Raw genomic sequence first — 15,581 nt, forward strand, 5'->3', positions numbered from 1 at the left:
CGGCGCCGGGATTGGCTGTCAGCTCGCGGCGGGCGAGGGAGAGAGTGGGCGCCGCCCCGCCCCCTGCCCGCGCGCCGCCGGCGTGGGCCGCCGCCGTTGGCGATGAGCGCCCAGGGGCCCACGTGCGCCGTGGGGGAGCCGGTGGCGCCGCCGCCCGTCCGGTCCCTCCTCCGCCACGTGCAGCTGGAGAACCTGGCGGCGGGGCTCAGCGGCGGCGTCGTCTCCACCCTGGTGCTCCACCCGCTGGACCTCGTCAAGATCCGCTTCGCAGGTGAGGCCGTACCGGCCGCCCCCCACACGCCGGGCCGGGCCGGGCCGGGGAGGCTGCGGGCCCTGCGCCGCAAGGCCGCGGTGCCCCAGGCGGGGGGCTGCCGTGGGTCCCGGAGGCGGAGGTCGCGGCTGTCCCCGCGGGGCCGGGGCGCCTGCTGGGGCGGTGGGGTGTGGGGCCGGGGAAAGCCCCAGAGCCCCGCTCCCCCCCAGAGCTCGCCGCTGCGGGCGACACAAACAACGCGTACCGATCTCGCTGAGCCCGCCGCTCCCACGCCAGTGACCCGCCGGCTTTTTTTTTTGAGGGAGAGTGCGGCCAGATGAGCCTGCAGATTTTTGCCCGAGCCTGTGTGCGGCTACGTGACAGCGGGCGCTGGCAGGGTGGCCCCGCGGCTTGGAATAAACGGGCCTTGGGCGACAAGGGACGGTCTGGGGCTCTTTTGCCGCCTGTCCCAAAGCCTAATCTTCCTGTCCTGTCTCGGGACTGTCAAACGTGCTGTGTGCCGGCGGGTGAGAGGGCTGGCCGGGCTTCTCCCTCTCTCCTGACCACCAGTGCCACAGGACACGGCAAGATTGCCTGGTTTTGACAGGAGGATTGTCTCAAGCCAGCATTCAAAGTTCACCTTCATGCCAAGGATTTTCAACACTCAAAGCGTAACAGTAGTTTTACAATAATCTTGGTGGTTAACAGTAGTGGTATTGTTTTACAGAAAACTCTAACTTGATTGTTTTTCTGCAGGGAAGCATGTCGGCTTCTCCTTATTGATTTTGCTGTTAACATGAGAAACACGTTGCCCTTTTATCACATTCTCTTTTATAGAGGTGGGAACATTTTGCTGTGTCTTTGGATTGTTATCTAAATGGATGCATGGGCGTTTAAGATATCAAACACAAATAGTGAACTATCACAGAGACTTTTACAACATTTAAAGCATTACATTTCCCAACAGACTCCTTGTAAAGTTGGATTTAAACATTTGTCTGCAAGGCGTAATGGCTTTAAGCTGAAGGAGGGTCGATTTAGATTAGATATTAGGAAGAAATTCTTTCCTGTTAGAGTGGTGAGGCACTGGAACAGGTTGCCCAGAGAAGCTGTGGATGCCCCATCCCTGGAAGGGTTCAAGGCCAGGTTGGATGGGGCTTTGGGCAATGTGGTCTAGTGGAGGGTGTCCCTGCCCATGGCAGGGGGGTTGGAACTAGATGGTCTTTGAGGTCCCTTCCAACCCAAACCATTCTGTGATACCCTAGTGTGGGCATGTCCTGTGCTGTCTTATGAAGAGTGTAGCTAGGAAAAGTGCTCCTTTCTATTTCACACTTGCAAGACTGTGTCTGTTATACTGTGTCTAGTTTGAGGCTCACCAATACAAGGAAGACATTGACAGTGGAAGCCACCAGACTGGTGAAGGGGCTGGAGCACATGATGTAGGAGGACAGGCTGACAGAGCAGGATGGGTTCAGCCTCACGAAGAGAAGGCTGAGGGGAGATATGTCGGAGTCTATGGCTCTGTGATTGGAGGACACGAGAAAGTGGAGACAGATTCGTCTTGGAGGTGAACAGTGATAGGGCAGGAGGGAGCAGGCACAAGTAGGAACATGGAAGATTCCACTTATTTCTTAGGGAAAAGGATTTTTACTGTGAGAGTGGTCAAATACTGGAAGTGGTTATCCAGAGAGGCTGTAATCTCTTCAGCCTTGGAAATGTCCAGGAACCGACTGGACATGTCCCTGAGTAACCTGATCTAATTAGATCTTTTGAGCAGAGGGTTGGGTTAGATGACTTTTGGAGGTCACTGCCAGCCTAAATTACTCTGTGATTCCATATGACGTTTGTTCCCGATTTCCATCTGTCAGGGTTTGGTTGGACTCACCAACACTCAGAGCTTTTTTACAAAAGTTTGTTCTGAATCACTGAGATCTGAAGTCCATCTTTTAACAGAATAGCTCATGTATTGATTCTTGATACCCAGAGGATACACCTTTTGGCACAGGAGAGAATAAGATGCTGGTATGCTTTGAGTTTAGAAGTCGTTTAAGGATGCAGGCTCTTCCTTTCTGCTGCATATGAGTGTCATTAACAGCCCTCTCTTGCCGCACTGGTATGTTTTTGAACTATACCCAAGGTATTTGCTGGTGCTCCAATGTTAAACTTAATCTGCCTTACCTCCAGGTAGCTTTTTAGTCAGACTGTACAGAGAGAAAGCAAGGGATAATTTCACATGCTTGTTTGGATTGAAAATAATGATTCCTAAGTTTTGTCTTCCGTCAGGAAGAGCTGAGATCAGAAGTCAGTGTTGTGAAGATTCTTGGCAGCATCCCTGGCAGACAGACTTGCATTCATGTCTCTGATTTCCCACCTTGTTTATATGTTTATAAACCCGATTTAATGACAGCATGGTAAAAAAATCAGAAAAGTCTTTGGGAAAGGTCTAGCAGTGCTCATTCAGGAGGGAGAAAAGAGGCATTGAATTTGTGTTCAAGTTTTGAGTGATTGTCAAGGTGTTGAGGCCTAGTCACAGTGTGCTCAGAAAAAACATTTTGTCTTTAGTCCTGAAGTCACAATGTACAGTACTGTACACAAAGTTCAAAGGAGAATCAATAATAAATGTGGTACTGAACAGAAGACATCTGAAATTCATGATTACCAGGATGAATGCTGATGAGGACACAAAATTTGTGGTGAGTGTAAAACTTTGAAATTAATTTTCAGTAAAATTGCAATCTAGCCTTATGTCTACATTAAGAATGAAAGCTGCTGCTATGTTGACATCATAGAGTCATTTAGGTCAGAAGGGACCTATGGAGTTCACCCCCTACTCAGATAAGGTCTGCTCAGATCGGATTGCTCAGAGTCTTGTCTAAAGTTTTGAGTAGCTCTAAAGATGCATCTTCAGGCAACTTGTTCCAGTATTTGACCACTCTGATGGAGAAAAAGTTCTGGTCAGAGTTGCCTCTGTACCAGCTTGTGTCTGTCACCTTTTGTCATCTCACCATGCACTGTATCATGCACGTCATCGGTAACCAACTTACTCTCTTGCTGTTACAGCAAGAGCAACTTACCACGTAAGTTGCATGAATATCTGTGTTCTAAATTAAATGTCAAACAAAAACTTGCATGTTTTTTATCTCGTTGACAGTCATATTTTCTGAATATTTGGACAGGCAGCTGTTTGGTTACTTGGTGGGAGAAGTGTATGCATTTAGTGTTTTCCTGCAAATCCATTCAATGAGAATAGAAGGAGAACATGAAAATTTTTGATGGAAATAACCTTTGAGTGTTCTGGTAAAAAACAACTTTGGAATCAATAAGACATGACCCGTTGGAAATATTCAGATCTTTATGGAACATTTCAAAGAGGAAGTTTGAATTTAAGAGTTGTTACTGGGGGCCTGTCTAAACTCCTCATAGAAATGTGTTGTCAAAGACCACACATGTATCGCTGCAAATACGATGTGAAATTGCTGGGGTGCTAAAAAGAAGAGACAAAAAACGTCAATTAAAGCTGCTACTCACCAAAAATGCACAGCAATGCATGTGTTTAGCCTTGTCAGATTGATGGGAAATTTTCTCTTGCAAAGCTTAAAAGTTAATTTTCTTTTATTTTTTTTGTTTCTTTTTCCGTTTTTTTAAAGTTCCTTAACTCTGGACTTAGAAAACTGTAAACCCCAACTCTTGCATACTTTTAAAAGAGCACTTTTAAATACAGCTAATCAGTTAGGTTTCATGTTCCTTTCTAGCTTGCTTTGGAGGCTGTGTTCTTCTGTGGTGGCTTTATACAACTGAACTTCATGCTTCCTGAAATGCTTTTCTGTATAATTTCTTTCTTCCTTTTGTAGTAAGTGATGGATTGGAGCTGAGGCCGAAATACAATGGGATTCTCCACTGTATGACCACTGTCTGGAAGCATGAAGGACTACGAGGCTTATATCAAGGGGTAACTCCAAACATGTTGGGAGCTGGAGCTTCCTGGGGACTTTACTTTTTCTTGTAAGTAGATCTGTAAAACATGTCACAGCCTGTGCAATGTAATGTTTGGATACACACTGCATCTTCTTTGGGGGGGTATAAAAACGTGCTAAGTGGCTTATAAACTTGTGATTCTTTTAGTAAGTCCACATCTTTATTATGGTTTGCTGGTTTAGAATTTAAGCAATTTGAGTCAGAGACCTATTACTTTGTCAAGTACAGTGCATTCCCTTGGTACTGTGAAAATGCTAAGGAACTTGAGAGATAGTGACGTAATTCATGAAGAATCGTCTGAAAGTGCCAATACACTGTGCTTAAAACCTCACAAAAAATAAAAACCTAAACTGACGTGTTAAAATTAGAGAACATGATAAAGTTTTCTACTAAACCTAAATGTTTAACTGATTTTTAATAATTTTAGTGGCGGTCAGTTCTTGCATTGCTTTTGTGAGTTGATGGGCTTTGCTTATAAAGCCTGGTTTTTAATACTCAATCTTTGCTACTTTATTAGCTGTGTAACTGTGACCTGATTTACTGCTGATCCCTGTTAACTGAAACACTTCAGGGAACAGTTAGTTGGTATGCCTATGCAAACCTAACTTGTCATTTGCCTAGACTCTGTTATTGTTGTACTTCAGTCCTCAAGCTTTGCTGTTGACAGTTTGGCTCCTGTTGACAGTTTCTCGTCCACAAAGACTGGAAACTGGATCAAGAGAAGAAAGCTCAGTGTATTTCTGAGCTAGAAGATAGATACTTGTCACTGTTGCTCTCAATAAAAAGGAGGCTATCTGCTCAGTTTCTTTTAGAAGTTGATTCTTGAGATCCGATAGCTGTTTCAAGGTGCAGTCCCATTGATACTGACAGTGACACTTTATCAATTTAAATATGTATTACCATAGTTCACTTTAAGGAGCTAACTGCTCACAGGTCAATTAATCAACTAAACAAAGATAGTTTGCTTAGATACCTGTTTTCAAAGGCTGTGTACCACCTAGTGTTTGCTACGATATTAAGTGAGTTGTTTTGTTGTTTTGGGGTTTTTTTTAGTGATGTAGGTTTGTTTTCACCTTTACCAAAATGTATTTTACATTTTCTAGTTACAATGCCATCAAAGCTTACAAAAAAGAAGGGAAGCTGGAAAGTCTCAGTGCAACCGAACACCTAGTGTCAGCTGCAGAGGCTGGTGAGTTTAAATGCAAAGAATATTAATGTTTGCTGCTAGCCTTTCCATATGTTGCCCTGCCTTTGTGTGTCAGTGCTGCTTTTTCTTACAGGTGGCAAGTGTAAGTGGTCAAGTCCAAATGCAATCATTTATTGTCTGTAAATAAATTAATGATGTCTAAGATGAATAGATGGATCACTGTGGTCTTTTCACTTTTGCTCAGAAATAGCAGTTGTCAAAATACCTTTTGACCTTGTTTTCATTGTATAGAAGCAGTTTCCATATTTAGTACTATATTGAGTCCCAAAATATAACTCTATAAATCTGCTGCTATCAGCTTGTTAACTCATTAAATGTTTAACACTTAGACCTGGAAAAGAGAAGGCCTATTGACGTTAATAGAGTAAGTGAATTGGTCATTGGTCTTTGAAAATCTTTATCTATGGTCCAAGTTTTCTTAAAAACTAAAGATCTGAAATAAAAATACAACTTCTATCAGCAAAACTTTTAATATATTGTTTATAACATGTTCTTGTACAGGCTTCTGTGTTGTATTTAATCTAGACAATTGGGAAGACTTTATTGGGAGGTTGGAGCGTTCATTTAGTGTTGAAATATAAGGCATGTTGTTTGATGTGAAAAATAGTAATGGGTTATTTTACAACTGTATTTTCAATAACCTATAAAGCTGTTATAATGGGTTGCTTCTATTAATCTGTGATTATGATTAAGCAAATTTCTCATGACTGATGTGTCTATTAAATTTTGAACAATTGTATACCCAAAGAATAAGTCAGATAATCAGGAGTACCTGAAGAAATTACTTATGTTTCCTATCTACTACAGATTACAGTACTGATGGTGGAAAGGTGAGGTAAAAAGAGGATGTACTAGGACCGTGCAAAAAGCCGTATGCTCTACAGAAGTACCCCCAGCAGGAGTAGGTTGGACTTGATTGTGAGCTTTGAAGGCAGAGAGAGGGAACAATGCTGGGCATAAACTTAGCCTGTTTTAAGTAATGAGTCCTCTTGTAGGATAAGTAGTTTTGTCATTGTAGAAGCCTGTGTTACGCTGGACTGAACAAACTGGGACAAGCTTTGGAGTTGGCATAACAATCTAACTTCCATCTGTTCTCAGGAGCCATGACTCTCTGTATTACAAACCCAATATGGGTAACGAAGACACGACTTGTGCTACAATATAACGCTGGTGTTGATCCGTCAAAGCGGCAATATAGAGGAATGTTTGATGCTCTTACAAAGATATACAAGACAGAGGGCATACGTGGCTTATATAAGGTAATAAAATTTAAGAAAAATTTCAGGATTGGCTGGCACTACTCAGTAGCATGGCGAGACTTGTAAATACTCGTCTACAAAAAAAAAAAAGCAAGTAATTTTTTGTATTAGCTCGCTTACTTTTATTCTGAGTCTTCTTTCCCACTGAAGAACTGCTGTGAAAAGGCTTAATCAGAAGAAAAGCTATTATACTGTTAAAATGTAGGAAATCATTGAAGAATAGAGTGTAAACTGTATGGCTAAGCCATCTTCTATTGGGTGTTAATGCTGAAATGAGAGTAAACTACAAGCTGCTTTTTAATTTTTTGGAGTCTTCCTATAATTAGAATTTGGATAAGGAGGGCAGCAATAGTATAATCTATCTTGCTGCTAGTGCTGTCTTCCATTTCATCCTTTATCTCTGTTTTTCTGACATCTTGTGGAACATAACATATGACTAAAGTAGTTGCTAATTTTTTCTTCCACAATGGATGGTTTCACAACTGCTCATTTGCCCTCTAGTTATTGAGGTCTGTAATCTGTCATCTCTAGATCCATAAAATTTGCAGACTTCTAAATATGGTCTGCGTATGTGTGGGGTTTTTATTCCTTTAATTTAGGGAAACAGATGGCAACTGGATTTGGACTTTTGGCCTCCTCCTTCCTTCAGGCGATGACATCAAGATGCATTCATCATTGCCTGGAAGGTGTGAAGAAACCTATTTTAGTTCAGTCTGGCTCCTCTCCTGCAAGTAATGCTATAGACCAAGAACACTATCTCTCAGGAATTGTCCTGATTACTGAACATTAACTTCTTTTATTTGCAGTGAAAAAGATAATCCTTCCTATGCTGGAAGACTAGTATGCCACATACCAATGAATGTCGAATTCTGACACCAGGAATAAGGCACCTTACTTATTCCTAAATTGACATTGTCAGGGTTTCCGATTTGCCTGCCTGGATGTCTGCTCTGTTCCATGTAGATAAGTTCTAATTTCTTGTCTCTGTTAGGGTTTAAGATGTCCTTCCATTGAGTTACTTTTCAGATTATTCATGCATGTAGCATGTTGTTGCCTTTGGCACTAGACACTCCTTTGTAGTGTTAATCTGCAAGTGGGGAACTAAAACAGGTAATTCCTTTGAAAGAGCAAATTACTTGCTTAAATCTGCAAAGAAGGTGACCTAGATGGGTCCTGAGTGACCTACATAACTATGCACACTGAGCAACTTTCATTTGATGTCAGGATTCTCTCAACTTTATCTATACTGGGAAAAAAGGTACCTCTTCAGGTGGCTTTTTGACTTGTTCATACTGTAGCCTTTCTCCATTTTCTAGTTTTGGGAGAGTTTTATTTTTTTTCTCTTTCCTGCTTTATTTGAAATTTGATGGCTGAGGTTTTGTTATTTGCCATGCGTTGCAGCAGCTATAGTGCACACAAATGTCATCGTCTTCCTCATAATCTTAATTTCAGAGTTCCTTATAGCAAATAAGGGGATCTCAGAGAATACCACCACAAGTTGGAAATAGAATCTGGAAGTAGTTTCTTTCAGATTAATTTGAGATTAGTCTTCTAAAGAACAGTATTTCTGTCCAAGCAATCCCATATCTTGCTCTCCTTTGCACAAGATGCTGTTACTGCTCTGAGCAATTCCTTTCAGTCCTTTGGGGTACAAGACTAGTAATGGCAGGATGCATCGATCTTTCTAGCAGGGATCAAAGCTGTCTTTATTAGCTCTGTTGGGTGTTGTTCGTTCATTAAACTATCATTCATCTGAAGCTGCATTCCTCAATAATTTGTTCTTCTTGAATTTGGCCTGGTTTTGAAAAAACAGGAGCCTTTCTGTCACCGATTATCCCAGTAATCATCTAGTCAGTGATCTTCCCCACCCTCCATCCACTGGGCTTTATCCTTTGGCCTCCGTCCCCCAGATGACTGGGGAGAGAACTGCTCTGCTGCACACCAGGCAGAGGAAAAAAACATGCCTATAGAACTGTTGGAGATCTGAGCTCTAAAAATTACTTTGCCATGAAGTTGAATGTCATGCAACCATCTCTGTTAAGAGTGCTGTAGGTTCTTTTCAAGCGTAAGGCAGGAGAGACCAAACATTGTAAAATAATAGTAAGATTGTAGGAGTTGGCACTTTTAGAAAAACATAAAATATCTCTGAGCTCTTGGGAAACTGTTAGATGTCTACTCTAGAGTGACTGACTACTAAAACATCAATCAAGAATGCAACTACCACTCTTCCTGGCCTCCATGCTTCTGTATTTGTATTTTCAGTTTCGTTCTCTTTCAGCAATGATGTAGAAGCAGCAATTAGAAATAGAGCAATGCGTAATAGACAACAGTAAACCAAACAGGAAGTGCAGGAGATTAAAGTCATTAAGATATAGAGTCATTAAGACTGGGAATAATAATGCAGTATGCTAACAACAGCAACAACAAAATCCTAGCAGTAATGTATGCGTGTTACCAAGTGACATAGATATATTGGACACTTCTCTATTGTCATTTCACCTTTGGTAGCAAGCTGGCAGTGTGCGCTTGCAGCCCAGAAAGCCAACCGTGTCCTGGGCTGCATCAAAAGAGGTGTGACCAGCAGGTTGAGGGAGGTGATCCTGCCCCTCTACTCCGCTCTTGTGAGACCCCACCTGGAGTACTGCGTCCAGCTCTGGGGGCCCCAGTACAGGAGAGACATGGAGCTGTTGGAGAGAGTCCAGAGGAGGGCCACGAAGATGACCAGAGGGATGGAGCACCTCTCCTATGAGGACAGGCTGTGAGAGTTGGGATTGTTCAGCCTGGAAAAGAGAAGGCTCCGGGGAGATCTAATTGCAGCCTTCCAGTACCTCAAGGGGGCCTACAGGAAAGCTGGTGAGGGACTGTTTATGAGGGAGTGTAGGGACAGGACAAGGGGGAATGGCTTTAAGCTGAAGGAAGGTCGGTTTAGATTAGCTGTTAGCAAGAAATTCTTTCCTGTTAGAGTGGTGAGGCACTGGAACAGGTTGCCCAGAGAGGCTGTGGATGCCCCATCCCTGGAAGTGTTCAAGGCCAGGTTGGATGGGGCTTTGGGCAACCTGGTCTAGTGGAGGGTGTCCCTGCCCATGGCAGGGGGGTTGGAACTAGATGATCTTTAAGGTCCCTTCCAACCCAAACCATTGTATGATTCTATGATTCTGTACTCTGAGAATAAAGTATTTTTTTCCAGTCCGTTAATGTCTAAGGCACTTAGCTCTCTTATTTTGCTGTGCTTTTGCTCATGCAATTTTCCTCCTTCTTGCAAATGTGAAGCTTGTAAGTGAAGTTACTTTATATGTCTTTGTACTTGTATATAGCAAAATCCACTGAGATTTGGCCATCTTGATTTTAACTTTAGTCCCAGGTTCTACAGAGAGACAGAAGTGTAAGTAACTTTGACATAAAAGATGGTGGTGTTTTTCACCATGAAGGCATCAAGATGTGTAGGGAGATAATGGCATACTTCCAGTGTCTTTCTGCACAAGTTGTCAGAGCAGGGCACTCTGATACTACTGGTCTTCGGCACACTGGGAACCCAAATGAAGACTACACTACACAGATTACAAGGGGAATCCGCTGCATTCTTTTGAAACATATAGCAGAGGCTGCTCTGGCGTGAGCGCTTTCAAACACTTCAGGCAGCGATGTGAGTACCACATCACCAAGTCAATCTTGTTCCCTGCTGTACTAAGAACCATAAGCTTTCCTCTATATACATTTGCGTATGTTCCTTTTCATTGTGACGAGCGACCTTTGAAACACTAACCAATGGGAAATTTTTCTCTTGTCCTGAATCTTCTGGCACTTACAGCTGTTTAAGCCAACTTTAAAATACAATTTTTTTCCCACTGTCTACTGTTCAGAATTATATGCTTTACCATTTACATTTCTAATTATGTATTTAATTATGTCTATTGTTCTAATCCTCCAAAAGAGAATTCAAACAGGACTTCTTCGAGCAACCATTGATCCTGTCAAGCTCTCATGGCAAAAGTCTTCTAAAGATCTGTTTTGAATATTAAAGTAAAAAATAACAGGAAGTACATAAAGTCAGCTCTTATTTTACTGAGGCATGTTGGCCGACAGTTGCTTCACTCCCTTCTAGCATTTTTTTTAATATTGGCCCAACATTAAAAGTCCTTCAGTCTTTGGAAGCTTTTCCCCATCAGCACAAGACTCGGAGCGTGCTGGTACTCATTAACAAGTATCATCAGTAGATACTTTAGGACTCTCAGGTTCAAGTTACCCAAATCTGCTGGCTTAAATTTAAGAGTTTAGCACTCTTAAATGTTGTTTAACATTTTTCTTTTGTTGGTGGGGAAAATATTACCTCATTCTCCTATGATATAAGTACACCATTCTAATTCTTTCCAAGTAGAGAGCAATTACTTCCTCTGTCTTTTAACAGTTTTACTGTCTAATCATAGGCAAATGTTTGTGAAGATTTTCCCTGCTATCACTATACATAAATTTCCTACTGTTACTTGTTCTTCTGACCCAGATAATTTTTTCTTTGATATTTTTGCTAATTTTGTTTTTCTCTGTTCCTCCTCTTCTGTTTTTATATTACTGGTTAATTTTCTTTTCTGATCCAGGATTTCTGAAAACCAAAGTTGTCTTTTTCCCTCTGTTGTTGCCCTTTGGCTTCAGACTTCACAAAATTCTATGATTATGCTCCAAGTTGATGAAATAAAGATGTTTGGTTTAATTTCACTTGTTCTTAATTGGGAAAGTGTTTTATCTGAGACCTTAGCTAGTCCTTAATGCATTTTGTCAGTTCATAGTCACTGATGATTAGTTCATGACCATTATTTTCTACTGTAAGAAGAAATTCTTCCTAATTTATGAAAGAGATCCTAAAATTCATGTTCTGAATGGCTGTAATATCATAAACTTAAGAAATCTATGGCATGTGGCATGCAGAGGGCTAATCTCTGAAGTGGTAGAAGCTCTGTGCAGTTTTTATGCCTGCTGTTGGTTTAGGGTTTTTCCTCAAGTTAGGAGAAAAGGAGGCTGAGGGGAGACCTGATCACTCTCTACAACTACCTGAAAGGAGGTTGTAGCCGGGTGGGGGTTGGTCTTCTCCCAGGTAACAAGCAGTAGGACAAGAGGAAACGGCCTCAAGTTGTGCCAGGGAAGGTTTAGATTGGGTACTAGGAAAAATTTCATTGAAAGTGTTGTGAAGCACTGGAACAGGCTGCCCAGGGAAGTGGTGGAGTCACCATCCCTGGAGGTATTTGAAAAATGCATAGATGTGGTGCTTAGGGACATGGTTTAGTGGTGGACTTGGCAGCGCTGGCTTAACAGGTAGATCTGGCGATGGTCTTAAAGGTCTTTTCCAACCTAAATGATTCTATGATTATATATATGCGCACACATTTTAAATACAGAAATGTATATATATCATAGATATACATATAGACACACACACGTGCACACACGTACCTATTATCTCCAGGACTTGATCGCAATAATTTTTTTCTACCTCTGCTGCTGATGGCCTTCCTCACTGAGACCCCAGCTTCTGTCATTGCCGTACCAGTCTCAGGTGGGAACTGAACAGCTTAGTGCCAGTCCCTGGGAAGGGCAGGCACTGAGCAGCACATTGCCAAGACTGCAGCTTGATTTGTATTCTTACAATCCTGATCCATCTTACCAGCATTTTAAGACCTGTGCTTGTGCTCTGCGAGGTGGAGTCCCTAGGCCACTTTGTTTTATCTTGCTCGCTCATTAGGTGTCTTTAGCCTGTAGGTCATCTGGAGAAAAGTAACATTTATTATGCTTTTGTGTGATGCCTGCCGTTAAGAATACCAACCCAGAATCAGTTTTGAGTCATACTGCACACTGACAGTTGTGCAGTCACAATTTGTAAAGGAATGGAGGACATACGTATGTGTGTAACCTGAGCTCTATCAAGTTGTATAGGTTTTGTGCATTGCTGTTTAACCTTGTCTTATTCCTATTTTTTAGGGATTTGTGCCTGGTCTGTTTGGAACTTCACATGGAGCACTTCAGTTCATGGCATATGAGGATTTGAAACTGAGATACAACACATATAGAAACAGAGTATCGGATACAAAATTGGTAAGATTCTTGAGAAAAAAAATGGATGGTGGCATGTGAATAAGTGGAAATTAACTCCATTTGTCTAGGTTGTAGAACAGCCAAATGTCAAAAGTATTGATACTTTAATTGGAATGTAGAATATATAGAAGGCAATAATACTTTTTTACTTTTTAGAAATAAACAAGTGGTTAGAGCTGTTTTCCTGTAGGGAAACCAACTTCTTATTTTGGCAAGTGTTTTGAGAATTTTAGGGGGAGGAATGTTTTTTTGTCTGACTTTGTGGAACCATAGGTGGTGGTCTTAAACACTTAAATGGAAAACTGGTCAGGTTCAAGTTGGGCAAAGGTAGTTATGTTTGGAAGAAGTGTTTCACTTGAGGGGAATGAGAGGGCACAACACAAGTTTTACTATTAATTACTTGTGCTGTATATAGTAAACAATGACATTTTTTAAAATGTGTGTATTATAAGGGGGAAAATCTAAAGTATTGTTTAGTTTGACATTTAAAAATCAAATAAGATTTTTGGAAATTGGCTAATTCAAACCATACTTAAGGCAAGCCTGGTGCTTTTTGTTGCTTTTAGAACACTGTGGAATACATAATGATGGCAGCTGTATCCAAAATATTCGCTGTGTCAGCAACATATCCCTATCAAGTTGTGCGGGCTCGTCTTCAAGATCAGCATAATACGTATTCTGGTGTGTTTGATGTGATCCACAGGACATGGAGGTAGGCATGCAGAGTTAAAAGCTTACATCTTGGAAAGTGGGTCTTACAGAATCAGAACTGTGTTTTCTGGCTTCCGTGCTGACTTGCAGAACCAGTGCAGCTCAGAGCAAGCAAAATGTTAGCTGTACAGTCATTTTGTGCAAGATGCCACTAATGGCAATAATCTAAGGACAAAGGAGGAGATAGGAGAGGGTCAATGCTAGCCTGCGGGTTTCTGTTGTTTATTCTGTCTCCCTTCTCTCCTTCCCAGCAAATTTCACATACAGGTTAAAAAATAACATTGAGTTGGCCATTTTGGGGCTCGTAAGCAATGAAGTCTCACTCGAACTGCTTTGAATTATCACAGGAGTGCTGTGCTGGGAGTTGTGGCTAATCCAAATTCCTGGCAGGAGGCAGTGAGCTAGCCAGAGCTGTTTATACTGATGTCCCTGGGTTACCCTGGGGCCTGACTACATTTGTAGTCTAGTCCCAGCTTCCCGTAGGACCTTTAGAGAATTGTTACTCCACAACTATGCAGATCTCCTCACAAACCCTCTTCCCTCAGCGCACAGCGCATGCATACCTTTGCAGTATGCAAACAGTGTTAATCTTGCTTTGGACAATGTTTCTGGGTTGCAGCATATTGCTAGAGAGACGTGAGTGGAGTCAGCTCGCTCCTGGGGTATAAAGAGGTGCCACCTGAATGAGGGAGGGAGGCTGTATTGTTCAGGACCACCCCTGGCTCAGAGGCAGTTGCAACTATTTTGACTGAAGGCAAGTCAAAGCGAAAATAGCTCTGATGTCTCAGCGCTGTGCCCTTCAGTCCCGCAGTCTATAGGAAGGCTTATTAGTTCTGACAAAGCGTGAATGTATACAGCCATTCTGGGGCCACTGCTGTCCTGACTATGAAACAAGTGGAGCCTAGAGCCCTAGGGAGGGTAGTGTAAAGCACACCCGAGCACTTTCCAGGATCTGTGTGAACTGTACTCATGGCTTCAGGTGTCCTAGGCCTCTGTGAAGCTGGAAAATACAGAGCTGAGTTTAAAAGTCTTTGAAACTTTTAACAGCCCTAACGTGAATGCTCTGATTCAAACTGGGAGAAGTTAGATTCTCATTTATTGGCCCGTGGAATCAAAATTCTGTAGGAGGTGCTTTAATTCTCTGAAAATATATGCTGACTTTCCTTAGTTATGTTGACCCTCAGCTCACTTGCTGTTACATGACTCAAAACCACCAAGGCTTTCAGCCCCACCGGCTTCAGTGAGATTAAATAGGTAAACACTTTTTGAAACAGGCTGCAGAAATTTTGTGTTATTTTTACCAGTTCTTGTGGCATGAAGAAAGATAGTAAATTGCCTCCTACTCAGACAATACCAAAAAACGCCACAAAAACCCACCCAAACCTTAGGCTAATTAACTGACCTACAGAATACTACTGTATGTTCAGAAGAGAAAATGATGGGTTAAGATTTGATATATTATGGCTCTTTAAACACTACAGTAAGAAATTAGTTTGAAGTTGTTATTTGTTACCTGAAGTACCTCTCTCAGTGAGAGTGTGAGAAGAAAAATGCCAGGCTTTGGTTTATGTCTGATTCCTATTATAAGACATTAATTAAAACTAAATGTTTTTCTGTATCTTTAAAGGAAAGAAGGAATTCATGGATTTTACAAAGGAATTATCCCAAATGTGATCAGAGTGACTCCTGCCTGCTGTATTACCTTTGTTGTTTATGAAAATGTGTCTGGTTTTTTACTTGGTTTTAGAAAAGAGAATAATTAAAGGTACGAGCTTGTGTTCGTAAGGAATCTATCCTTTATTTTTTATATTTATGATCTGGGAGAGATTTAGTTCAGCAGTCTTTTTTGACACTGTGAATTCATCTAGTATTTTGAGGAAGGAACCTGGAGATGGTAAAACCATGCCAACGTCTCTTCTGCTGAATGTTCTTGCATTGCTGCCTTCTTCTCTGAATCAGCTGTGTCTGCTTGAAACAGATGTCTCTGCAACTGTGAAATCATAGCACTGTGACTGGGTGAAGGCAGCTGTGCAGCAATTCAGTTCATCCTGGCCTGCCTGGAATGACGGACTAATCTGTTTTGACAAGTCTCAAGATA

At 41.8% G+C, this 15,581-nt stretch overlaps 1 protein-coding gene across 2 annotated transcripts; it reads left to right on the forward strand.

The window, feature by feature from the left end:
* The first annotated feature begins 10 nt into the window (after positions 1-10).
* Positions 11-15,581, forward strand: SLC25A32 (solute carrier family 25 member 32). Of its 2 annotated transcripts, XM_075743553.1 has the most exons (8): positions 11-271; positions 4,102-4,252; positions 5,329-5,414; positions 6,531-6,691; positions 12,659-12,772; positions 13,339-13,484; positions 15,111-15,248; positions 15,462-15,581. In XM_075743553.1, the coding sequence occupies exons 1-7, from the start codon at positions 103-105 to the stop codon at positions 15,244-15,246; spliced, it is 963 nt and encodes a 320-aa protein (XP_075599668.1). In that variant the 5' UTR covers positions 11-102; the 3' UTR covers positions 15,247-15,248; positions 15,462-15,581. The 2 variants fall into 2 exon arrangements, with proteins under 2 accessions (XP_075599668.1, XP_075599667.1); XM_075743552.1 differs by lacking the exon at positions 15,462-15,581 and having other exon boundaries at positions 23-271; positions 15,111-15,268.

The sequence above is a fragment of the Balearica regulorum genome, chromosome 2 (assembly GCF_011004875.1).
Source record: "Balearica regulorum gibbericeps isolate bBalReg1 chromosome 2, bBalReg1.pri, whole genome shotgun sequence".
NCBI classification, from domain to species: Eukaryota; Metazoa; Chordata; class Aves; order Gruiformes; family Gruidae; genus Balearica; species Balearica regulorum.

Bases quoted from the DNA above. Each gene is read 5' to 3' on its own strand.
- SLC25A32 (XM_075743553.1), top strand. From the start codon at position 103: ATGAGCGCCCAGGGGCCCACGTGCGCCGTGGGGGAGCCGGTGGCGCCG. The intron at 4,253-5,328 runs GTAAGTAGATCT...TACATTTTCTAG, and splicing joins TGGGGACTTTACTTTTTCTT to TTACAATGCCATCAAAGCTT. The intron at 13,485-15,110 runs GTAGGCATGCAG...GTATCTTTAAAG, and splicing joins GTGATCCACAGGACATGGAG to GAAAGAAGGAATTCATGGAT.